At 35.3% G+C, this 26,688-nt stretch overlaps 1 protein-coding gene across 1 annotated transcript in view; it reads right to left on the bottom strand.

Moving 5' to 3' along the window:
• TBC1D22A (TBC1 domain family member 22A) overlaps positions 1 to 26,688 on the bottom strand; it is a 174,591-nt gene that overhangs the window by 74,307 nt on the left and 73,596 nt on the right. Inside the window, exons 10-11 of the mRNA XM_048068471.2 lie at positions 21,522 to 21,597; positions 8,317 to 8,444 (exon numbers count right to left, since the gene is read on the bottom strand). Of these exons, the coding sequence (XP_047924428.2) occupies positions 8,317 to 8,444; positions 21,522 to 21,597 (204 nt within the window). The remainder of the gene's footprint in view (positions 1 to 8,316; positions 8,445 to 21,521; positions 21,598 to 26,688) is intronic.

Here is a 26,688-nt window from a genome sequence, read left to right as displayed (position 1 = left end):
CAGGTAAATACCACTATACAAGCTTTTCCTTCCAAGAGGTGACCTTGTGGTCCCCGGTCTGCTCTGCTGTACCACAAGGTGTGAGCAGGGGCACAGACAGTGCCGTCCTGCAAGGCCAAGAGGGAATGTGAAACAGAGGGCAGAAGGGCTGCGTTAAGTGATACGGCTAAGATCCCAATTAGGAGAGCTGCAGGGTTGGCACAGGTGTAAAGGTGATTCTTCAGTTTCATAGAAGGAGGAAGTTAATAGATTTTTTTATTATTTTTTTTTAAATCCTTGTTTGTTGAGACAAAACATACAGAGCGGGATGGGGGGAGAAGCTGAGGATATATAACTGCAGATCACAGTTTGAGGTATAAGTGTGTGTACTGCCCTGTGCAAGACTGTGGTCCAGCTCAAAACCAGGATCTGCTGAGTCTATTTTCCCTGGGAAATTTGGAACCCTGTCTCCCACTAAAACTTCAAAACAAATAGCATTCAGCTTTATCTTTCCTAAGAGAAAATCTGAGAACTTATATAAATGTGAATGACTGCTTTTTAAGGTCAGAAAAACGGGTATTCAGAAGTTGAATTACTATTTTTCTCCACTCTGCACATAATCCTTCTGTATGTTAAAGACCGTACATAAAGTTATACATACAGTGGAAGATAAACTTTTTCTTACTAACATTCTTACCTTTCAGTTTTATGTTATTACAGACTGTGGTTAGCAGAAGATAAACAATAAGAGGTCACTGCCTTCGGCGCCTTGCAATGCCACTGAAATACAATTGCCTGCCAAAATAAAGTCCTAATGAGCACAACTCTTGTCAATGGGAGGTTGCCTTAGCAACAAAGTTGTCCTGGCAGGTACCTATCCACATGCTATAAGGTGATGACAGTCAGATGCCTGACAAACACTGAAAAAGTATAAAAACTTTTCAGTTGCTTAAGTTGAAGGGAAGCTATGTGTATCAGCAGTCTACTGACATAAAGGAAAACACTGACTTGCTGAACACAAAAGGACCTAGAAGCTTCCAAAGAGATGCAGTTAGAATAAGGATGCTTTGTTTGTACAGAAAAATGTTTAGATTGCCAACCTCATAAATAAAAACCCTTCTCTCATGTTCACATCTTCCTGCTGTGTTCTTCCCAGGAACTAAATATGACTTTTAGATCACATTTTTAGATATACTTTTAAAGACAACAATGTGAAAAAGGTGTTCTTCAATTATAGTGAAAAGTGGGGAAGATCAGGGCTGGGTTCAGAAGAAAGCGGGATGGTGAATTCCAGCTCTTCAGGTATGAAGCTAAAAAAAATATATATTCCCAATATAAAACAAGGGATGCCAGAATAATCAAATGGAGAGGCATGACTTGAGTACAGGCTCCAGAGGCCTCCAGTGTTTCTGAATCCAGGAATTGTTTTTCCTTATGGCATATGTCATGTGGACAAGAAGTCACTACCAAGTTATGCAGTATTTTACCTTCATTTCCTAGAAAGATTAAACTTTTGCATTTGCATTTTATGTCTGGGCAGGAAAGATTATGTCCCATCATGTCTGTTTCCCCACTCCAGAAACATCGAACCCATTGGCCAGTTTCAATCAAACTGATAAATGACTAGAAATCTTACAGACATGATCTTATCCATGTGTTATTAATTGGACATTAAATGTTCATACGTCCAAACCCCTTCAACAATTTCACTAAGCTAGACTCTAAAATTAAGTTGTTATGAGGCAAGACAGAAAGTGCTCATGAGTTAAAGAAAAAAAAAATACAAGAAATAAAAGAACAAAAATAACAGATCAAGATTAGCGTTACTCAGCAAACTACTAAGTGATCTTGAAAAGGAACAGTTTGATAGAGACAAAATTATCCAGGATAGCTTCTACTGGTAAGAAATAAAACTAGCTGCAAAAAGTTGCTGAAAGCTGTCATGTCACTGAGTAATAAAGTAGCAAATTAATACACAAATGAAAAATATCTGGTTATCCACAGAAACACACTGAGCAAGAAAAAATGCAAAACATGCATATCTGATGTTGTACTTTAAGTTAACCAGTGAGACAGAAAAGTCAAACTAACTATGAAGTTACCCGAAAGTGCTCAATGCCCAACAGAAATGAGAGGCATGAGAAGGAAGGGAGGGAGGGAGAAGGGGAGGGAAGAAAAGAGAAAGGGAGAAAAGAAGGGAGGAAGGAGGAAAAAAAAAGAAAAAAAAAAAGAAGAAAAAAGAAACAAAACATCATCTCACTGCATGAACCCATGTTGTGCTCACCTCTTGAAGAAGTTTCCATTTAGCATATGACAAAAATAATATAGCAGAACTATAAATATTACAGAGAAGAAAGATAGGTATAAAAGGTGCATGAAATGGCTTCTATATGTACAGATATTTTTAACTTGCAAAAGGGGTGATACCATACAGAGATATAAAACAGTTTTGAAACTAGCGATGTGGAAAAAGTGAATAAAGAATGATTTGACAAGTTTGCGTAATCAAAGAAGTGGAAGGGAATTCAAAGGAATCTTCTGTTAAATCAAAGTAGATTTTTTTTTTTCCCACACTGAATAAAGAAATTGCAAATATATCACTGCCACAGGATGTTTCAAATAGTATAAGGATGTTTTAAAACAATCAGATAAATATTTAGTAATAATGGGCATTTTTTAAAAATGTATACCAGACAGGGATATAACAAGGCTTCTGACTAGCGGAAGATGGGAGGGTATAATCAAAATGTACCTTCCTCACCATCGTACTTTCATTCCAGATATTTATTTTTATTCACTTCATCTAAACTGGTTTAGAGATCCTAATGGTCCAAACCATGCTTTACAAAAAGAAACAAACAACCAAAACATGACCAGATCACTAGGACAGGGAGCAGCCTTATGCTCCTGCTGAGGAAAAGGATGAGAACAACATCTACCTAATATCATGGAATCAATATGGATGAGAGATGTTAGAACTGCCATAAAAAGAAAAATAATCACAGCTCCTGGCCTTGAAAATTACATCTGCTTTCAGTTGATGAATCTCTGTTACCTCAGGTGGCTTAAGGCTTTGATTTAGACCAGGACAGTAATAATATCATTCTTGTGTAGGCTCTCCAGTGTCTATTGAGAAATGAACTACTGTTTCAACTTTTAATTGATTTTTTTCTAAAATAAATACTAATCACAAGACAGCCCAACTGAAAACCAGTCTTAAATTATTCTCATGTTCAGGGAATCAAAATCTTTCACTCTCTATACAGAATGGAAACACAGAAACAATTATAACTGTTTTTGAACATTTCTTAAACTTCAGTGACTGACTGCTAGACAAATAGCATTCCTACACATAGTCAGCCCCCTTACTGGGCTTAACCTGAAGAAAATTAACAGATACTGCCAAGGAGCAGGGGGTTACAGGAACTAGGAGAAAAAAAATATCAGCAGTGAGACAGTAAATCAGCTCACCAATGTCAATATTGGCATTGTGTGTTATTAAGTTTGCTTTTTCCTTTCCCTTTTGTACATCTTTTAATTGTTTTGCATTTCACATGGTGGTCTTATATGCATTTATTTGGCATGGTTTCAGATAAGCTTTGGGATCCCTTGGTAACACTGAAGCATTCCTCACAGAAGAATAAGGTAAAGCTGCAAACTAAGACACCGGTGCACTGTAAACAGTAACCATGTCACCGACGTGCTTTGCAATGCCTCCAAAGAGTGTGAGAATGGGGCTCATTTCAGCTACATCAGCCTACTGGCGAGCTGGCAATACAGCTGTCAGCAAAGTGGTACTGAAAACAAAGGCTTCCTGGCAGGAGAAAAGACAACTGTACACTTCAACTCCAAAATTTCACACGGCACTTGCCAAAATGTATTTAAAATTGAAAACTAATACACATACATAATATACAAAGTCTACCCTCTTTTACTTTAACGTCATTCCCCCTTGTCCTATCACTGCACCCCCTGACAGAGTCCCTCCTCAACCTTCCTGTAGGCCCCCTTCAGGTACTGGGAGGCCGCTGTAAGGTCTCCCTGGAGCCTTCCCTTCTCCAGGCTCAACAACCCCAACACCTCAGCCTGTCTTCATAGGAGAGGTGCTCCAGCCCTCTAAGCATCTTTGTGGCCCTCCTCTGGACCATCTCTAACAAGCTCATGTCTTATGCTGGGGGCCCCAGAGCTGAACGCAGGGCTCCAGGTGGGGTCTCACGGGAGCAGAGCAGAGGGGGACAATCCCCTCCCTCACCTTGCTGGCCATGCTTCTGTTGATGCAGCCCAGGACACGGTTGGCTTTCTGGGCTACAAGTGCACACTGCCAGCTCATGTTGGGCTTCTCATCCACCAACATCCCCAGGGCCTCCTCAGGGCTGCTCTCAATCCATTCTCCACCCAGCCTGTGTTTGTGCTTGGGATTGCCCCGGCCCAGGTGCAGCACCTTGCACTTGGCCTTGCTGAACCTCATGAGGTAGCACAGGCCCACCTCTCAGGCCTGTCCAGGTCCCTCTGGGTGGCATCCCTTCTCTCCAGCGTGTCAGCCGCACCACACAGCTTGGTGTCATCGGCAAACTTGAAAAAGTCTGAGTAAGTTTTTAACGATGGAACTTGCATCAGTGTTTCTTCTGCAAATTATGTATGTCTACCAAGTTATTTACACAGAGAAATTGCTCCATGAAAGACAGCACAAAAAGCTAATTTGTGTAACAACATCACACCAGAAGGCTACTTTGAAAATAAAATATATAGCCACCCCATTCTAAACAGTAGTCTGTACAACACTGTATTACTGTGTATCAGGATTATTTAAATGCATTGTTACAGACTGCCTTCCAGCTCCCAACTGACCAGAAATCAAATGTAGTTTTGAACTCAATATGTAAGCATAGTTAAAAATAAAAATTAAGATGCAGATTCTTTTTGGGACAGTTAAAAACTAAACATGATACTGCCCTACATATTGGTTTACAGCCTCTGACATTCAAGACCTGTATTGCCACTTCTAGTAAAGGATGAAGAATTTCAAATGAATGCTAACACTGTAATGGCACTGCTGATTCTTTTCACTTAACAGAAAAGTACATAGCTACATAAATACAGCGGATCTTAAAAGTGCCCCAAGGACAACACACATTTTAAAAAATGGGGTCTGCTCTGAGAATGACCAAGTTGGAATTTAAGCTGGGGACAGCACAATATTTATCCCATATTTTCCACTATGAACAGATGAATACATGCAGCTCAGTGAGACAAGGCAATATTTCAGCTCTGATAGGGAAAGAGGAAGAACAAAGAGACAAAAGGCTTTTTTTTCTGTGAAAATATCATCAGTGTGATCCTCTCTTTTGAGAAGCCAGTGTTCTCAAGTCCCTGGAAGGGAAGGGAAGCCATCCACCATCGCCCTGGATATCTGCATGAAATGGGGAAACCAGAATGCACTCCTGGTGCAGACATGAAGGAATCAGACGGTCCCTCCTGTCCGGACACCCTCTTCTCTGACAGTGCTCCTGCGTAGTTCCCAAACACTGCAGTGCACTGGAACAAGAACTGCCTGTCTTGCAAGTATGCCCCATCCCTTCCTGAGGGCCGTAAGGTAGAGCCTTGGCAAAAGTCCTCACATCAGCCGTGTGGGGATGCCTGCAGTACATGTTGTGGGTAATCTCACCACTGCAACTTGATTAGTTCACCTTCTCTCTGAATTTATGTTGTGGTTAGAGGCATTTTTATTTACAGTAATATGAGAAAATCAGGGGGAAAAATCAGTGCACACACATTCTGAGTAGGCACTAAAATAGCCAAAGGCTATTTTTTGTGGAAATCTAAGGAGAATCCCCATGTTTTCTTGCTTTCTTGCTTTAGGGTACGTGAGGTAGAAAAAACACATTACAGCATCATCACCCTTCAAGCACAGAGAGGAAAGCAATTAAGCAACTATCCAAGCCCTTAAAATTAGTAGTAGGATTTGTCCTCCCATCTGTATCTGGAAAGCTAAATTTCTTTCAAAAATAAGGACCCCTATTCTATTTCTGCCTCTATTCATTTTTTTATCTCTTTTTCAAATCCAGTATCACAGGTTCATCCATAGCTAGACCCTCAGAAAAACTTCTTTACCAATATGCATCTAAATGACATTTTGGTCTATAGCAAGCTTTACTGTTAAAAACACAAATCAGAAGGTAAAACTAACCGGAAAAATTCAATCTCTATTTTTTCTATTCTATTTGGAAAGTAGCACTGCTGATTCCTTTCTAAATGATTGTTTGGAATCATATACAACTGAATGGCTTAGAAGCTGTTTACGTAAAAATTTATACTTTGCAAACTTTAGTGGCTCTTTTAGCTTCACTGTATTTATTAGTCATACTATCGGTATAGGTTGATGAGAATAAATTTGGTATAAGTACAACTGAAATATAATAAGCAACTCGTGCAAGTGCTTTAGGTTGCTTCAGAAAAAGGGTTGGAAATACAGGTGACCTTCTAGATCAAGATACCTTTCCTGGTTTTAAATACAAGATTTCTCCAAGAAGTACATGTGGAATGGTTTGTAAAATAACAAAATCTAGAAAACATTATTGATCTGCTGCACCTGCTGAGTCAATGAATAAATAAATACATTATTCTTGAAGCATGTTTAATATATAAAAGTAACCCCATTAAGGTATAAGGATACCATTTTGATGTAAGACTCTTGCACTTAAAAGATAAGTATTTACATGGGATTTCCATAAGTATTAATCTTTTAAATAATATAGATGACAACTGTAATACTGTAGAAATTGCTCAAAACCCCAAACAAATAATCAGAAACATGTATTATGGATAAAGATACTGAAGTGGAACTTGTCAGGCGCCTATGGGCTAGTGATGAGAATTCATTCCATTCAGCATGGAAACAGCTTGAGACAAAGTAACCACGAGTTTGGTCTTCAAAATAAGTTTCTCATAATTATCACAAAATCATGGCTCATGCTTTATGAGCTCAATGTGAGGTTCTGTCAAAAACAGCTACTCCCTGGACACATATGGGTAGTTCGCTGCGCTAAAGAAGAGTTTTTACATATTTTTAGCATATTTGTTAGATTAATCATCAAGTACCAAATGTAGTGTTATAGTTATCACGGTTAAAAATAAAAAGAAATAAGAAAATGCCAAGTACTAACTTGGCATTAAAATAGATATAGATACAGATGTTCTAGTGAGACAAAGGAAGCAAAGGACCCCAAACATAAGCAATAGACAAATACAATTGAGAAATTTACCAAATAAAACTTGGATACCACCACCAATACCAAAAGAATACCACCTTTTAGGACAGATTAGCAGTAGAAGTGATGATAGACTCCTCATTTCATAACGTTTCCATATCACATTCTAAAAAAGACACTTCATTAAACACTTATTGGACTCCTTGTGTCCATATGAGTAGCAAGCAATTGTTAACCCTCTGTTAGAGGTCTGAATAGATGGACTAAGTGCACCTTCTGGCACTAAAGTCTATGAAACTAATTAAACACTGCTACACAGCGAACAGATGTAAAGACATTGGTATTTAAAGATGTTGCATCTCTTTATGAGATATTATGATGAGTCATTCCATATTTACTAAACTAAGTTGAAATTTCTTATGGTGTTTTTAGTCCTTTTAAATTTCCTTTTTTATAAATTATTTTTATTTAGTTAACTTTGACAACAAAACAAGTATTTAAGTGTCTACTGGTTAAATACATAATTTAAAATTATAACCAGAAGCTACTGAAATGACAAGAAACGGAACTAAGAACAGCCAAACAGTTTTTCTTTCATACCAATTCTTTCACTTGACAGTTGAGCAAGGAATTATTGAGGAAATATTACTGCCTCAACTAAAGGTCAGTAACATAAGGCGTTTCATCTGGATAAACAATAAGACAAAACAAATGACAGAAGGATGAGCATTTCTCAGTGCTGGAGAACTGGAAGCTAGTATTGGAATGAGTAGTTAAGTAGAAGGGCAGTAAGAAGCACAGAACTCAGAATCAATGGAGGGCATTGATTAAGTGAAATTCAATGTTTTGCTTTTCTGAACAGACAGGAGTGCTATTGACATTAACCCATGCTTTGAGTGGGGGTTCATTTTAGTGCTATAAATTGACATAATATAAAGTGCTTGTTTTTTTACGGGCAGGAAGACTGAAAACTTTAAATGTTTCTAAATGGTAATGATCACTGAAGATTCTCTCTAATTATGGTTCTCAAATGACACTAAAACAAAAAGTTTATGAAAAATAACAGACAAACATACCTGCATATCCAAAATATAGTGTCATAGTCATGGAGGTTTAAAAAAGTACTTACTTGGTATGTGTCCCATAATCTGATGGTACACCGTAACGGGACTTCTCTCATCAGCAAATTATTCATCCATCGGAAAGCAAATTGCAAGTATTTCACCTCATGCTGATCCAAGTGTACATGAACTTGTTCTGAAGACAGAATAAACAGACATTTTACTGATTATTTTCAAAGTCTTTAACTATCAAATGAACGGTCTGAAAAATAAAATACTTTGATCCCAAGCAAATAAAATGTGGTGTTCCATGCAAATTCTTGTAACTAATTAAAAATCCAAACAGAAACAACAGAAACAACTAGTTAAACAGTACATTGGGTTAAATTTTCTACCTCTGGATGGCTTAAACAACTGCTCTGAATTTAAAAAAAAAAAAAAAAGAAAGGCAACGTCACAATTTCACAATATACAACAAATAATATACTAAGTTATAAAATGAAATGATTATGTACATATATCCTCAGTAACTTCCTAATCTATAAATTATTTGGGACAGGACTACAAGCAACAAGGTTTGCAAATAATATAATGGATTCCAAAAATAAAGCATTGGTAATAAAAAAGAAGACAATAATAACAAGGCAAAGAAGTATGGAGTATATGTAAAGGCTGCATTTATTCGAAGCAAAAAGAAAAGTAAGATTAATGCAATACAAAACTGTGAGCAAATTTAAATAATTACAGCTTAAACAATTTCTTAGTATCACAAATAAATACAAATAAAAAGCAGTACAAATCAATGGTTTCTAAAGCACTACTCACTACTCATTTATTGTGGCATGTTTTCTATCTGAAAGCTGCAATAATCACTTGCATGGGTTATTTTTATCCTTAATAGAACTAATCTACTAGTGAGGCTTTTATATATTTAGCAGAATTTACCCCAAAAGGATCACATACGTTTTGATAATTAGTTTTAGCTCAGGCTCAGGTATTACAATAACACGTTGCAAACTACAACTACTTCAGAAATGCTGATGTCTTATTTTGGATAAATGAATGACAACAAGTTTAAAGAGTTTAAAGGCTTAGGCTGAAGTTATTCAAATCAGATTTTGTGGGTGTATGAAAGTTTCGGTCAATATAGCTGATTTTCAGTCAACTGAAAGCTGCTGTTTCAGTATGGAAGAAGTAAAGGTTTTTCAGATTTTGAAAGCAACCAACAGGGAGTTTCGCCACAAGTAAGAACAGTCACAACATGTGACACCAAAGGTTTACCTAGCACAACATCCTGTTTCTAACAGTGTGTAGAAACAAATATCTATGGAAATGTATAAAGTACCGGCACTTCTCCAAAGCACTTTCTTAGTGTCTATCTGTCCATGGCTAAACTATCTACATGTTTAAAATCATAACCTTCTATAAATACAGAAATATAACAAATTGTTGATGAACATCTTAAAATCATCTGTTACTGATTCTGGGATTTTTTTATTTTTATTTTTTAACTTGTAGCTATAAAGATGTGTGAATTTTCAAGTGTTTCATTTCATTTCTAATTATAACACTAACTAGGTAATTAGATACTGCTGATATATAATAGACTGAACTGCTACTACAGGATGTGAAAAGATAGAGAATGAGAATGGAGAGGTAATGAGCTTCTGGTCTTTTAATTGATCTTATCAAGTTCTGGATAAACCCCCTCCTCAGTCATTCTCGTGTACAGGAAAGTCCTACTGCATTACTATTTTATATTGTGCCTATATACTGTCAATATTTTTAAGATTACATGAGAACTTTGTGACGGATGTTCCGCTACTCATAATAGCCTCTGCCTTCCAATCTCAAGATCCTGTGACTAATCTTCTTCCTTCCTCTGCAAAACTAATATCCTCCCATCACCTCTGAACCCTTCTTTCCTGGGCTTTCGGCAAAACTCATCAACTATCGCATCTGGGAAAGAGACAACAGCCAATATTAAGGCTAGTTCCAAGGTCTGCATAACACGCCTAGCCTGTGCAAGTGCAACGAGTACCTAGCTGGCACGCAGTAACCTATCTGTTAGGCTTACTTCGCAGTCCTTCTTCAGTAGTATTGCTATTTTGTGTAACTTTTTTTTTTTTCTTTTTAAATGAACAAATGAGTTTTATACAAGTTGTGGAATCCTGTATGGTGGCGTCTTCTTTAAAATGCTGATGAAGCAAGTCCTCAGTTATTGACAAGTTATTGGAAGGAGAAGACAGCCACAGTAATCACATGTGGAGCAACATTAGAGAAACAGACTTAAGAATGAAATAAGGCAGTTAATATATACAAGTCCACATTTTGAAAACAGTATAAAGCCCAGAAGCCTTTCTGTTTTCATCTTCTACACAGTTAGAGGCCTTGCATGCCTCGGAGGCACTAACACTAATTGAGGCCCAGGACAGAATGACTACCTGCTTTTGCTCAAGGCAAATTTAGCTGTAAGTCATATATATTGAAGTGAGATACTATGTTAAATTTATTTCCAAAATGTCACATTTAGATACCTATATTGCAGAGTACTATAATTAGATAATCCATTACATCAAGCAGGATACAAAAAAGTCAGTTTTAAATTTAGTCGATACACTAACTCACAAACCTAACATTTTTGTTCTTCACACAGTAGCAATGTATTTCATTTAATTGCTCACAGCCATTCAAAGTAAGAAATAAAGAACAATAAATTGTGCCAATTTTTATATTTCAACCACTGTTTAATAACCATAATGAATTTCTTGAAAGTTGTTTTCTAATCTGAACAAGCTGAAAAATAGACTACTAAACTCTGAGCATTAAATACAATTGATGCAAGACTGGAACAGAAAATACAGTGACTGAAAAGGCTCATTCTTCCTGAGTTCTAAGTAATTGTTGTGAGTAGGGGCTATTTCACTCATAAAAGTAATTAGGACAGTGAAAATCTAAATTTACATTTTCCATTCCACTGAAAATTAGCACGTGTGCAACAAACAAGCAAGTGATGCAATTATTGTCAACTTTCAGATGTCAAGCATATTATAAAACCACACAACTGCAGTTGCAGTAAAATTATGTTAGTTATGAAAAATAAACATCTTTTATCAAAATTCAAAAGAAACAGGAATCATATTTAAGAAGGTTCCCAATACTTACAATAAAACTATACATAGAAAAAGTTTGGTGAAACAAATCTTCCAATTAAAAAATAAGTACATTATACAGATGTATTCTTAAGTAGCATACCTCCAAAACCATGTATTTCGTGTATTACAAAATAAGCATTTATCATTACTTACAATTTTAATAAACACACTTATTGGATATATTAGTTTGATCACATTTAGCCACCTTAAACAGATGCTGCACCAATGATAGTCTAGTATGCATCTCTAAATCATCCTAATTTGAGTTTCTGGAATGATTTTATCTATCATATCCCTGTTAAAAACTTTGTTGCACCTATTCATTACAAGATTATATCAATAAGTGCTTTAAACTTTTAAAAGACCAAACCCCTATGTTTGTATGTATGGATCAAGATTCTCTGAAATATGAGTACTGAAAGTAGCAGTGTACAGTCACAGCTAAAATTTTCAAGAAGAACCTATACATATAATTGTTTAATGTCACCTTCTCATGCTGTTTTATTGATTTCAGATTTAAAGTGTATTTGACGACAATTATCACAAACTATAGCCACAGTTAAGAACAAAACTACAGCATGAGTTAAGTGTTGTTCTGTCTAGGGAATACTGTCAGAAGAAGGGCCTGGGAAAGTTTACACATAAGCAAAGAAGAACCACAAAATAACGCTAAAATAATGTGTGAATAGCCACATTACCATAGCACAGCATGGAGCCACTGCATCCATCTGTGTAATTTATTACTTCACGTAATTAGCCTTATATTGTTGACCTTTATTTAACGATTCCTATCAACCCTATCAATCTTTTCTGATGCTTGACTATAAACCCAATTTACCCTTTTTTGAAAATTAAAGTTTATTTTTTATTTATAGTTCATACTTTGGCACTTCATTCTTAATCCCATTTTATCACCATTTCATACGTATTTCTGTTGTAAACATAAACAGCACTAAGTGTTAAAACACCATCAGAAATGCAATTAAGCTATATCTGATAAATAAACAGGCCTTTCAGTACAAGCAAAGGAAGAAAAACACTTATTTGTCTTCATCAGGATCCACACGATTCCTCTTGAAGGGAGTACACTAGCTACAAGAGTAACTCCTCTGGTACCAATCCAAAACGAACAGAAAAATAGTGGCAGGGGATTTGTTGGCACTGTCCTTTACACACAGAGTAATGCCTATGTACTGCTCCTTGACATATGAAAACAAGCCACAGAAATATGCTAATGCTCCCAATTTCAAATGGCTCTCTAGAAGGATTTTCTTCTCTCTGGACCATGCCAATAAATCTGAGTATAGCAATCTAATAATTCAGAGACTAATGTAACAGAAGACAAACCAAAGAAAGTGAACGATATGAAACACTGACACATTTCAGAAAACAATTTACTCCACATCACTATGGATGAGAACCTCCATTGTCAAATTCATTGTTTTTGCATTAGTCACTTTGATATTTTAGAAACAACTGACATTCCAAAGAAATAAACAAAAATCATAATCAATGATCTTAGAGGTAATAATACAGGCACCAAATAACAATCCCCAAAAAACACTGTCTCAAAACTGTACCAAATGAAAACAAGACTGGCAGAAGAACAGATATATTACCAAATTATATTCTCCTCAATTTAGCGATAATTAGGTCTATTTGAATTTAGCTCACTAAATGTACTGCTACTAGCTTTGACTTTGGCAAATATCCTCTTCCTATACAAAAGACACAGCTGATAAAAAAAAGCCCAAGAGGCTGATCCCAAAGCAAAAGCAGAAAATGGACAGAGGGACATTCCTAGTTGCCTAGAGGAATCAAATAGCTGTAATAATTCTGGTACCCAGACCGAAATGGAGAAAATTAGGAAAAACATTAATAGATATGCATTCAAACTAAAAGCTAAAAACACTTGCTGTGTTTCTGGGTGGAACTTGAACTTAACATTCGAACTGTAACAAATAACAGGGAGAAATATGTTTGATAGACAGTTCTACTTCCAAGAAGTATTCGTTGGACTTCTGGAGCCTATTCTTCTAAATCACAACTGTGTACATTCATAGCAGCGTTTATGCTGATCACTTTTTAAATTTTGCATCATGTTAGACTACTTCCCCCCCCCCTTTTTTTTAATTTGCCATAAAAATTGGAAGTTTTGGCTAATTAAAAGTCAAAGTGTTTACAAAAGTCAGGACAAATGATTTTATCATCGGTCTTAACTAACTCTTGCTAAGATCTCTGAGCCCTGTAATAGCATACAAATGTAATCTCGTCAATAAAACATAAAAATATGGATTAAAAGATATATTAAATAATTATAATGCCCAGTTAACAGCATTTAAGAGTAGATTAAAGTATAATACAGTAATTACAACCATAAAATCAGATAAAAAATTAGATGGCATTGTTAAAATGAAAAAGAGCTTTATGGCACAAATTAATTTCAAACAATTAAGAAATGCTTACAAGATTTTTAATCACTTCAGCATCAAGCCGATGTATAAAGAAGGACCTTATTAATCAATGATTTTCAACAGCAGCAGTAAGATCTAAATAAATTCTATTCCCATTTCCGATTCAAAAGTCTTCCGTATGGTTAAAGAATGCAAAAATCTTTTCAACTATTACAATTAGAGCTTTTTTCCCCAGATACTTCAATACAATTTTAGTTGAAAATTGCAGGTGTCAGTAAAATGCTTTAGAACATAATTAAACATGAACATAATTTTGCACGCATGATTAAGTATTCTTTAACCATACTTTAAAGAAATCATTAGCATGACTGAATGCATAACAAGGATTGATCAAATGTCACCTATTACCATAGTTTCACCTTCAGCTCATTGTATGAACACCCAAGATTCAAATTAAAAAACGAAGAAATTAGTTAATCTATATCAATCATGGGATATTGAGCAGATCCCTAATAAGTTGTTTAATAAGAAAATGTATTAGTCTTTGTTGATATTTTGACTTTTTGAGAATCACATTTTCAGAAACAAAGAAAGGAAAATTTTTCTCTGCAGTTTAAAATGTTCAATCAGCACAGAAACTCAATATCCTTTAGAGGGTATTGAAGTATCAAAAGTACAAAAACCATGTCTCTAAAGTACTTTGGGGGCTTAATTCACCATACAAAATTAAGTTCTTATCAGAACCATGAAACATTTCTGTGTCAACCATTGGACAGTTCTACAGAAATAGATGTGTTTAGCTCTCAGAACAAGAACCTGTTAAATGTCAGGTGCCAACTCAATGCTCAGAGAAGTAACTGTAGGAATCCCAATGGAGGTCTGGACGTTTAGCACCCCAGAAATAACACTCAGCTTTTAATTCTGACACTCAACTACACAAACATTAGAAAAAAAAAATTCCAGGTGCACTAACCCTATACTAATGAAGGATGTTTCATAAACATCCCCAATTAAGTAACACAATGCATAAATATTGAATATTATATCAAACAACCTTTTAGAAGGTTGCATAGAATCATAGAATCATTAAGGTTGGAAAAGCCCTCCAAGATCACCTGGTCCAACCACCCCCTACCACCAACATCACCCACTAAACCCTGTCCCTAAGCACCACGTCCAACCTCTCCTTGAACACCCCCAGGGACGGTGACTCCACCACCTCCCTGGGCAACCCGTCCCAGTGCCTGACTGCTCTTTCTGAGAAGAAATGTCTCCTCATTTCCAGCCTGAACCTCCCCTGGCACAACTTGAGGCCATTCCCTCTAGTCCTGTCACTGGTTACCTGTGAGAAGAGGCCAACCCCCAGCTCCCCACAGCTTCCTTTCAGGCAGTTGCAGAGAGCAATAAGGTCTGCCCCGAGCCTCCTCTTCTCCAGACACAACAACCCCAGTGCCCTCAGGCGCCCCTCATAGGACTTGTGCTCCAGGCCCTTCACCAGCTTCGTAGCCCTTCTCTGGATCGCTCCAGAGCCTCGATGTCCTTCTTGTAGTGAGGGGCCCAAAACTGAACACAGCTCTCGAGGTGCAGCCTCAACAGAGCTGAGTACAGGGGGACGATCACCTCCCTGGTCCTGCTGGCTACACTATGCCTGATACAAGCCAGGAAAAAAGCAAACATTTCAACATCTAAAGCAAATTTTTCAAAGCATGAGAAGTGCAGAAAGTGGTGCAAAGAAATAAGATCTTTCACTGTGTATATGCAAAAATACATATAAAAAATGATTTTTTTTAATTGACTAAGTTTTATGAAGAACTTGTCCTGCATGCATGTACACAACACAAAAAAAAATATACAAAAGATTCACATTTTATTTTCTCTGCATCCAAATAGCAAAAAATATATGCAAAGTATAAATTTAAGGCATGTAATGAAAGTATTTTATTACAATTTTCTTGATTGAAAAGTCCTTATTAGTGTCATTATTCACAGAACTGCAGTCATCTGACCAAGACATTTGCAATCCAAGAAGACAATAAAGTATGATTAGTGAAGCTACCATTAATTTGACAAGAACACTAAAAGAAAACACTTTATCTAAGTTAAATTTCATTCAAAGTGAAAGAAATACATTTGCAGTATGACAGCAATAAAAAGGTGCTGTAAAATCTTTAATATGCTATGGATTTAAATGGTAAAAGAACATTTTAACTGTATCTAAGTGTTAAGTAAAAATATTCGCCCAAACAATACAATGATGTAGTAATTATTAAAACATTCATTATTTGAAACAGTTGGAATAGAGCAGCTTTTATTTTGCTATAAAAATAATTTCCTTTCTTTGGCATTTTTTTTCCTGTGTACAATCTTAGAACTGAAATAAACTAGAAATTGTCCAAATTAAGAATAATCATATGTAAGAATGTGTTTAGTTAACTCTCTAAATCAGATGTAAAATGTAGTTGAATTCTAAATAAGCTTCCCTATTGCAAAGACAAAATACAGTACTGTTTTTATTTTCTTTGGTATTTTTCCATTACTTATATTTTTAAAGAAGAAAAATAATACATACAGTAACAGTATAAGTTTCTTAAATTATTTTAAAACCATTTTGTTTTTATTTTTCCTTTTTTTGCTATTGAAATTGGGCTCAGGTCTAATTTTGCAAAATGATCTTGTAAAAGAATGGGGAACACAAATAAAACAAAAATTTATTTCAATACAAGAGAACATAAGCAGGGATCAGGTTGTTCTGCACACTGATGCAAACTCCATAAATTGTTTTTTAAGAGATTAGAAAAAAATCTTCCCAAACTTTCCCTCACAGCAGATGAATATTTATACCAAGCTGAGTTGTGAATACTATCATTACAGTTTAGTCTACTACTAATGAAAAGCTGACTTGAACAAAAAATAAATTTAATGTCTGTTTTATTTTTGTCTTAACTGTCTTTTTGATAATTTAGAGAATGCCATGCAATTTTACCAATTTATATATTTTATCAGTTTATATGAAAATCCAAGACTACTTCTACAAACAGTTGTTCAGCCTTCTCCAAATGGCTACCTGAAATTACAAGATGTTTTTCTTTACTGAAGAATTTGAGACTCTCTCAAAGCCTGAAACCAACCAAATGTTAAACATCTGAAAATTCTAAAAACACAAATCCTGAGTTAATTTTGGCATTCCTACAACGTTTCCTTGTTTTCAAGACCAAATGAAGCAATAGTTGAAGACAGTATCACGCAAGTGTGCCTCTTCACAAACCATGAGATGGATCATGATTTACAGCAGAAAAGCATAATAGAAAATGTAACTATTTACAAGAGATAGCTTATTGATCCTCACTCTCAATATTTTTGTATAATTCTTAGAACAACCTGAATGATGATGAGGAGGAGAAAAATGAGATGGAGTTTGAAGACAAAACATTATTCAATCTGGTCTATAACTTTTTTTTTTAATACATTATTAACTCCATTGAACACAGGTCATTAAAATATTTTCTGGAGTCTAGGCTAAGATTATGATCAAATCATCAGAATATCTTGGCTGTTTCAAATCTACTGCAATGTAGACACTGTACACACAATGACAGTCACTGAGAGGAGTGGCAATTCATAAGGCTGGGTTAATGAAGGTTGCTTGAATCACTAACATAAAGCATTAACACTATCCAAAGGGTGAGGTATCACTTTTCATACACTGGTAACCTATTATGATTAGCAAACAAGCTTCACCCATTCACGCAGCTATTCATTATGTTAAGGTTCTCTTCACCATTCAATTACCCGACATCAAGAAAACAATGTGACACCACAGTAACAACAGGAATATTATTTTCTTCCACAATAACTGTAATTAGCAATTAGGATATTTACAGTTAGAATAAATCGCTAAGATTTCTTTTTTAAAAACAAAGCTATTGAACTCATACCAACCATATATTTCTCTTTAGCTGCAGTATAACAGGCTCAATATAAAGACAAAAGGGGAAAGAAAATAGAGAAAAGGATGATAAAACAATTTAATTTAACTATATAATGATTCTACCAAAAAGCCAAATGGGTCAGTATCCTTTATCTGAGGCATCAGATTTTCAAAAGTTTATGAAATAACAGCAGTACACATCCACCGTTGCCAATCTAATGACTAAAACTTTTATTTTAATCTTTCATGAATTTTGGTGTTTTCCTGGCAAAAAAGAAAAAAAAAAAAAGAGGAACTGAGTGGACACTCGTCTGCAAAAAAAAAAAAAAAGTATCCGTAGGAATATTGAAAAATGCCTATCTTTTTCTATCCAAAGCTTAATTGTTCCACCATATTATAAAGGTTGTGATCAGCAGTACAAAGACAGCTAATTACTAATGGCATCCCTCAGGGATCAATACTGGGGCCAATATTGTGCAACACCTGCATCTATGACTGGGATGATGGCGCAGAGTGCACTCTCAGCTGGTTTATGGATGATACGAGATTGGGAGGAGTGACTCACTGAAAGTCAGGGCTGCTACTCAGAGGGATCTTGGCAGGCTGAAGAAATGGCTGACAGGAACCTCACAAAGTTCAGGAGAGGCAGTTGCAACATCCTATATGTGGGACGGAACAGCCCCATGCAACAGCACTGACTGAAAATCAGCTGGCTGGAAATCAGCTTTGCCAAAAGGACTTAGGGGCATGGAGGACCACAGGCAGAGCTCAGTCAGCAGCGCGTCCTCGTAGCAAAGGCAGCCAACTGTACACTGGGCTTTCTAAGCAAGAGAGAAGCCAACAGGTCAGGAGAAGTAATTCTTCCTCTGTGTTCAACACTTGCGAGACCATCTCTGCACCTGCATGTCCAGTGCTGGAGCGCTGGCATGCAAGACCAATGAAGTGCCAATGAAGGTAGTTAGGAAGCTGGAACACTCTACAGGAGAGGAGGCTGACAGAGCTGGCTTTGTTCAGCCTTCAGAAGAAATGTCTATGAACAACTGCAACTACCAATTGGGGTGGGGGGTGTAGAGAAGATGGAATTAGGTTCTTCTCAGAGGTGTACAGAGATAAAAGACAGTGTACATCAATTCCATAAAGGGAAATTCTAATTACTTATATTAAAAAAAAAAAGTCACAGTGATTTTTGGTAGTCATTTGATGGTAGTCAAAGCCTTGCACAGTCTTACGCGAAGAAGCTGCAGAATCACCTCCATACCTGGGGATGAGAGCTGGGGTCTGGACCAATGACTTGTAGACTCATTCAACCTAAATAGTTTTAGGATTCTGTAATGTCAACTACATCCAAATTTTACAGGTTTCCCTTTCAAATAGCAGTGACAGCTTTTTAAAATACCTCATAACTTCTACTATTATTCTATGTAAAAATGTATAATTAGATTTCCCTCACTCTGAAATGTTATAATCCCATTAGACATTGTTTGTTTGCTTGTTTTAAATAGTTTCCTTTAACATCTTTCCCACATATGCTACAGGTATGTCATATGGATAACACACACCATAAAATATCCCTGCTATAATGCAATCAATTCCTTAAAGTTAGGATTTTGCTTTGCCTTTTCCAACTACATTGCTCAGAACAAGGCAGCAGTCTTCAACTACTCACCTACATGAACAATCTACCCTTAACAGTAACCTCAGATGTTATTTTGGAAGTGCTTGAGATAGTTCGAAGAATCAATAATAACTAGCAAACATAATCTCTATGAAAAACTAAAAAAAAAAATTAGTATTTCTAGTGTAGAAAAGTTATTGTTCAATACACATCTTTATTTTTTTAAAAAAACTTGGCAGTTATCTACAGCCACAGACATTGATGAAGAATCTGGCATACTCTATAGCTCGAAGTAAAAATACCAGTTGTGTGGGCTGCCTCCTTTTCCTAAATACTACACAATTTAGATCAACAAATATTGGAGACTAAGTTGCAGCCACATTTAGAAAGATAAACGACTGCAACTTTTGATACAGCAGTACTTCAATAATGTCCTATTAAATACAGTTCTATTAAAAAAAAAAAAAAAATTGTTTCAAAACAAATAAAAATCAGGAACATACACTTCAATTGCAGTTAGTTTACTAATTGCAGTTGGTAAACTGCAACTAAATTGTCCTAGTAAAGGACAGGTTAAGAACAAACATATTTCCTACAACTGTCTTTTTTTTTTTTTAATTTAAGTGTAAACCCGTCAAAATAACGCTTCACGAACCTAATCAATTGAGAAAGTTATTTAACTACATCTCTAAAGCACTGAAGGTACAAATCAGCCTTCAGCAATTCTTCCTGTCAATATAATACATACTTATTTTTATTAAGCAGAATAATGAGTCTTATTATCAGAATGACATTTTTCATTTTAAAAATGTGTTTAAGTAATTTATTGACCAAGCTTAGGAAGTTATTTATAGGTATTATAAATACACACTTTATTTAAAGTGCATTAGCTTCTATAAATAATTGAAATTTAAACACCAATATTGATACAAACATAAAGTAACATATAAAAGTCCATACTGCAGTTAGATGACTTCTGAAGTAACAAAATAAACTGCTTTTAAAATGTTCTTATATAAACATTTTGCTACCTTACGTACAGAAGCATCCCTTTTTTATATTCATGTACATATTAAAAAATACATCTACATTGGTTTTACATACATTTACATTGCTCGTATAATATTATATAAACTTTGTTCTCATACATTATGTAATATGAATAATATTACATAAACTTTGTTAAGAATATTCAACATCCTAAACATACAGGAAGAGCTTTTTCAAAATTCAGATTGGAAATACATGCAGGCCAACCCAAAATCTGCTATGGAAAGCACTGGCAAAAGAAAAACTCACAATATGTATAATGAAAAGACAGAATTAATCTTTTCAAGCAGATTATCAAATATTAAGCTACATAAAATATTTTTTTTTCTATTTCATCACTGACAGGCTAGTGTCACAAATATATGGTTGGTTCTGCTTGGCAACATTTCGTTAATACTTTGTTCATTAATTTAACAAACTACCAAGAGAGTATGTTTAGAATGGGCCAGCATTATCTCTTGAATTTCATTTAATTAAACTCTGCTCTAGCAATATGACAGTCAGCATTTCATGAAGGGAATTATTTTAAGGATGAAGGTAGAAGATATTTCAAAGTGCCCTGCTAAAACATGAAAGCATAATCTAAAATTGCCCCTGCATAGACTGTAATTTATCTATAATATTAAAGATGTTATTTCCAGAGTTCATAATTAATTGGATTCCACAGAGAAATTATTCAGGCATTCCAGATAGCAAAATGATGCACAAAGGCACAAAACATAGTGCCGAAGGACAACTATAAACAACCACTGTGACTTGCCTGAATTACAACAATCATTGAGCTTAATATGAAATGAATACCAGCTGCCTTTTGTATGTGGTCATTACTCTGCTGCAAAGAAATTGCCACTGAATTTTGATTATATTGCCTTAATAAAAAGTAATGAAAGTGGCTCATGCTCTAGCAGCTTTCTTTTAAATGATATAGGACAGTGATCTTGCAAAGGCCAGCGTGCCACAAATTGATCGAGTGTGACATCTCTGAGGAAGGCTATGTTACTCCACCATTGTATGGAGCAGCAGTGATATTGGCTAGACTTCTTGCAAACATTTTAACTAACCACTTTCAATGAAAGACCATTTAGAAATTAGGTCAGCTTTTAAGACTTACCATCGATCCGACTAACAAGTTCTTCCAACATTTTCACTTTCTTTTGAATTCCTGGCTGTGCAAATGTGTAATTATCCTAAAGAAGAAACCATATACAAGTATAAGTTTATGAAAAAATAGAAATTATTTTACCCCGAGTACTTATTCCAACCCATTTATTTTTCTTATGTTTGCTTAAGGTGCTCATGTTTTGGTTTTACATTTCCTAACTGTCTCTACACTTCAGTAACAAATCATCACACTCTACCAACCTATTTAAGAGTCCCTGTCTCTTAACAGCACAGCTTACAGCTGGTGGTATATCAACTGCTCACTACTTGCTAATTTAGTGCCCCTGAAGTTACATCTATATTGTGGAAGTCTAAAGAGCTTTAAAAAGCTGTCTTCTTAAATGCCAAAACTTGCCACTCTATCATTTTTTTTAAGGCAATTTCTTTTTCCCCACCATAAATTTCCAATTTTATCACAAATAATATAGAAAATATAAAAATTTAGATCCTAATCAGTGACAGGATAAGAATTTCATCCTTAGAAGTTCAGAATAATGCCTTCCAGCAGTGGGAGAAATCAAAGCTCTATTTCGATCAAGTCATGACTGCTCTGAACCTAAGGTCAAAGCTCAAACAATGAATCAAAATCTAACATGTGAACTATACAGCTAAAATGGCAGGGCATTTGGATGTATTTGTATGAAAGCATTAACTCTAACTTGATTTTTTGTTTGTTTATACATTTATTTATTTATTTATTTATTTAAAGAATGATAACTGACAGTTCCAGAAGTCTTGTGCTCAAAGTACAGCAGCATGGTACTCAATTACATACCATACAGCAGATCCTCTGTAAAAGTAACTTCAGGTATTTATTAAATAAAATGAAAGCCAATGCAGAGCTAGAACACCACCACTTCCATCATTCACCTCTTCCCTGTCTTTGAATCTAACACTGTTCTCTTTCTCAAAGTATCGCTTACTCCATACACATCTGGAAATGCAACCCAAAACTGCCATCATAGATTTTAGAACAGTTAAGTTTGCTCTTCACTATATTTGATCATTTTTTGATCAAATGATCGTTTGATCGTTTGAGCTATTCATTTCTTTTCCTATTCATTGTTTCAGATGCAAATGAACACAGTTGAGGGTCACTCTTCTACTTGTGCTCACTCATCTATCTGGGAAGATCCTTGTTGGCTCCTCAAGACCTCCCTTCTAATAAACCTATGCTAAAAATATTCTCTCTTGTGGTATTTATAACTTTCTGAAGTTTGTGAACCTATGAAAGAAGAATTTTGCAAATGTTGAAAAAAAAAAGTACTCTGTTATCTAAAATTCTTATTCCTTTTGTGCTTACTGGTAGAGGAAAAAGCAAGTAACAGAGTTAAAGAAAAACATGTCAAACTCATAGAAGTCATGGAATATTTCTCAGGGCAATATGAAAGTACAGTGGTTAAGATTTAAATTCCTCTACCATGCAATTTAATTGGTTGTATCTGCTTCCAAATTTGGCATAACAGCTCTTCAAAAGACCCATGTTGTTATATATAGCACCGACAACTCTTTTTAGAATACATTTCCAATACAGTTCTCTACTGGCTTCTGCAGAAAAACGTGTTCCAGTATTCAGCTCTCCTACCTATTCCGCCTCACACCTGTGGGTTCTGCCTCATTACTCATCCTTCAAGTTTTTGTTACATTTCCTCACTGATTCCTTGTGTAACTGATCATCTATATTAAGCAAAAGGCAAGCTCTGAAAAAGTCACAAGGAACTGAAAACCAGATTGTTTTACCTCAACATATCTTCAGCAAACAGCTGATGTAAAACACCTTATTTCTAACCATTATTCTTGACAACGTTAAGTATATATTCACATACGTCAAAGTATGCACAAGAACACAGAAGAATTAATGATAAATATAAAAAAAATCATGCTTTGGTGTGCACTAAATTCCTCAATGCTCTGCTCTAATAGCTTTCAACATACTTTTAGTGAACTATGCTAACCTACTTCACAGCTGAATGGTTGTAATAACTAGTTCAGACTCCAACATATAATTAGTTTCACCTTACAATACAAAAGGTTAAGACTTTATAATGTCACAAGGGCTCAAAACTTGCTTCACTCTCAAATCTTTGTGTTAATCACCTGTACTTATTCTGCAGAGACTAATTTCTAATTGCCCTGCAACTACAACTAGGTCTGACAGGATTTTTTCCTCCAAAAATAATCATTAAAATTTAAAATAAAATATTTCAATTACAGCCTTCACTAAACATCAAGACCTGAACTTATTAGATAATTCTTACTTTTTTTTAAGGGTTAGAGAATTCTAAATAGAATAAACTTGTTTATAACACGAAAATAGAGAAAATAAATGCACTCAATATGTATAAAAATAAAGAAAAAAGGCACTGAACAAATTTAACTCAAACTACCACCCCATACTTACAGAAAGAAAGGAGAAAGAGATCATGGAGTTTCTGAAAAACATGTTTAACCCCTAGGAATTAAATCCCACTCATTTTTCTCTCTCTGTTCTGAATGCAGACAATAGGATATAATTTGGCAAGTTGTTTACCTTAAAAAGTAAGTCCTGAAGTAATGTTTTCTGTGGATACACTGAAAAAGTGATATTGAAGGAAACTAAGGACTGGTCCTACTTGCATTCTTAATATGCAGATTAAAATCTCCAGATGTTGCTGTATCCACACCATACACCTCTAGCATCTTTAATTGTCTACAGTATAAAGTAGATTACTACAAATGTACATTCTAGAATTTTCAACACGTATAGCAATGTGATGCTCTGATGCATATTGGAACAAACCTATTCCATTTCTAATTGCCATACACAGCCACAGTACTGACAGCTATCTGTTCAAAATATTACTCGCTTATGGTGTGCTAAAAAGAACACAGATGTCTTTCAAGTAGGCGTATTTCTTTCAAGTAGTGTGCACTTCCAAAGCAAAGTTAACCAAGTTCAACATCGCTCAGTCTTATTTTAATTTTAAATCTCTTCCAAAATACTACGGGTACTCCATAGCAGTAAATCCATAATCAATCTGAAAAATCTTTCTTTCTGATTTCAATTATTTTAATTACATGTGGGAAAGGAATATAAACAGTATTGGTGAATGCCATCTGGTGCATTACAAAAGCTGCTGTATGCATACAGAGAAGGAAACAAAATACTATATATAAATACATTAACACAAGTATGTTATTAATTAAATATAATGTATAAATATAATATATACAAATATTAAATATGTCCTTCAATATGTGATATCTAAACATATATATACACACACATTATGTACTGGCACATATGCGCACAAAAACATACCATATCACTTTTCCTACTCAATCCTTTGGAAATATTTTCAAATTTCAAAGAACAAAATTTCTTATCTACATATCACAAATTTTTAAAATAAATAAATAAATAAATAAATAAATAAAATGGTTTAAGAGGAACACCCTCATTAATTTGCTTTGACTTTTTGTTAGCCCTGAAGTGGTCAGGTAGTTGGATTGGATGATCTTTGAAGGTCCCTTCCAATTGCACTATTCCATTCCATTCCCAGGGTCAAAAAATGAAATGTGTTTGCAACTCTCTAAGCTAAGAACCTTGGGAAATTGATGCCCTCTGGATGTAACTTTATGCACTACGTAATACATCGCATGTACCTTCACTACAGTTATCATTAACAAGAATACTCTCTATTTTGAAAACTCAGCCTTTATAAGACTTAGCTAAACAAAGTCCACATCATTTGCCTTACATAGATGATGACTGAATAATTTTAAAAGACGAGGAAAGCTGAAGAGGGAAAGCAAACAACCTCTTACATCATCACTTAAGAATGCAAGCCAAATTGGGGGGAAAAAAAAGTCAATAAGCTGATAACACTGACTGCAGCCAAGCACAAATATAGGCGCAGTGTTTCTCATCTTTTCAGGTGAAACAAGCTGTTTGCCAGCACGGATCTATAAAACCATCAGAACCATTTACAAAAGCAAATGGAAAGTTTTGACACAAAGTCTTCATGTGTTGTTTATTTGTTTGCAATAAAGTTTTATCATTCTTATCAGAGCTTTTAAATGCTTCTCAAACCTGGAAATTACGATGTAAATTCAGTAAACATAATTCAGGAGAAAAAGAGTATGCATGCACAAGAGCAAACACACAAGTGGGCTGGAGCATACAGTCTGCACAAATTCCATAGCGTGTTCCATAATTACTCCAAAAAGCTCCCTGTAAAATATAATATCTTTCAACCTTTGTAATTATTAAGCCTGACTTCTGAAAGCTTAATTTCCTACACAGTACAAATGAATTCTACAAAGTGTTGTAGTCCCAGCTTCCAACCAGAAAAATATCTTATTTTTCCTACATAAGATGATGGAAAATGCAACACCTTTTTAAAAGCAGGTACTGATTCCCAGGCTGTGTTATAAAAGTATCCCTAGTTTCATAATCAGAGGCCTAACCTTTTCATGGAATGGCTGAAGTTGGAAGGTACCTCTGGAAGCCATCTGGCCCTACCTGCTCGAGCTTGCTTTTACTGGACTATGTAATCAAACCTCAATTTTACATAAGTGTTATAAACTACAGGGACTGTTAAAGTAGTAGTAAAAGAAGTGCTCAGAGTATGTTTTTGGGTTCTGGTGTAGGCCAGACAATAGTTCAAATGTGGATAAGAGCTAGAAATCATGAACATGGATGCTTACAATTCCAAAAGCTAATGCTGTAAATTTTATGTAGCAGATTTTTATTCTAAAGCATAGTGACAGCACAGGGTATTTTGTATAAAACATAGAGAACAATGTGTTATACATAAGTATTCAGAACCAATTACATGCAGATTTGTTCTCTTTCTGAAAATAGTACTCAGTGACAGGCTAGAAAACTGCATTATTGGCTTCCAAAGAGAAAAAGGCTCCATAAAAACTTCTGAAGAAAGCTGTAGTGAAAAAAAAAAACATTAGTCCTTGGGATAAATCCTACTGATGCCCTCCATTTCTCTTTACTCAAACTCCTAACTGGCTTATTATAAACCTAACATATTTGTCTGCTGGGCCGGAAGTTCCCCCCACCCCGTTTTAAGAGCAGTCAGCAGTAGAAAACTACAAGACAGGGTAAGGATACAAGCAAGGTA

Source organism: Anser cygnoides, chromosome 1, assembly GCF_040182565.1.
Source record: "Anser cygnoides isolate HZ-2024a breed goose chromosome 1, Taihu_goose_T2T_genome, whole genome shotgun sequence".
In the NCBI taxonomy this organism is placed as follows: Eukaryota; Metazoa; Chordata; class Aves; order Anseriformes; family Anatidae; genus Anser; species Anser cygnoides.
The sequence above is the reverse complement of the archived record's forward strand: the minus strand, read 5'-3'. Positions and strand labels throughout refer to the sequence as shown.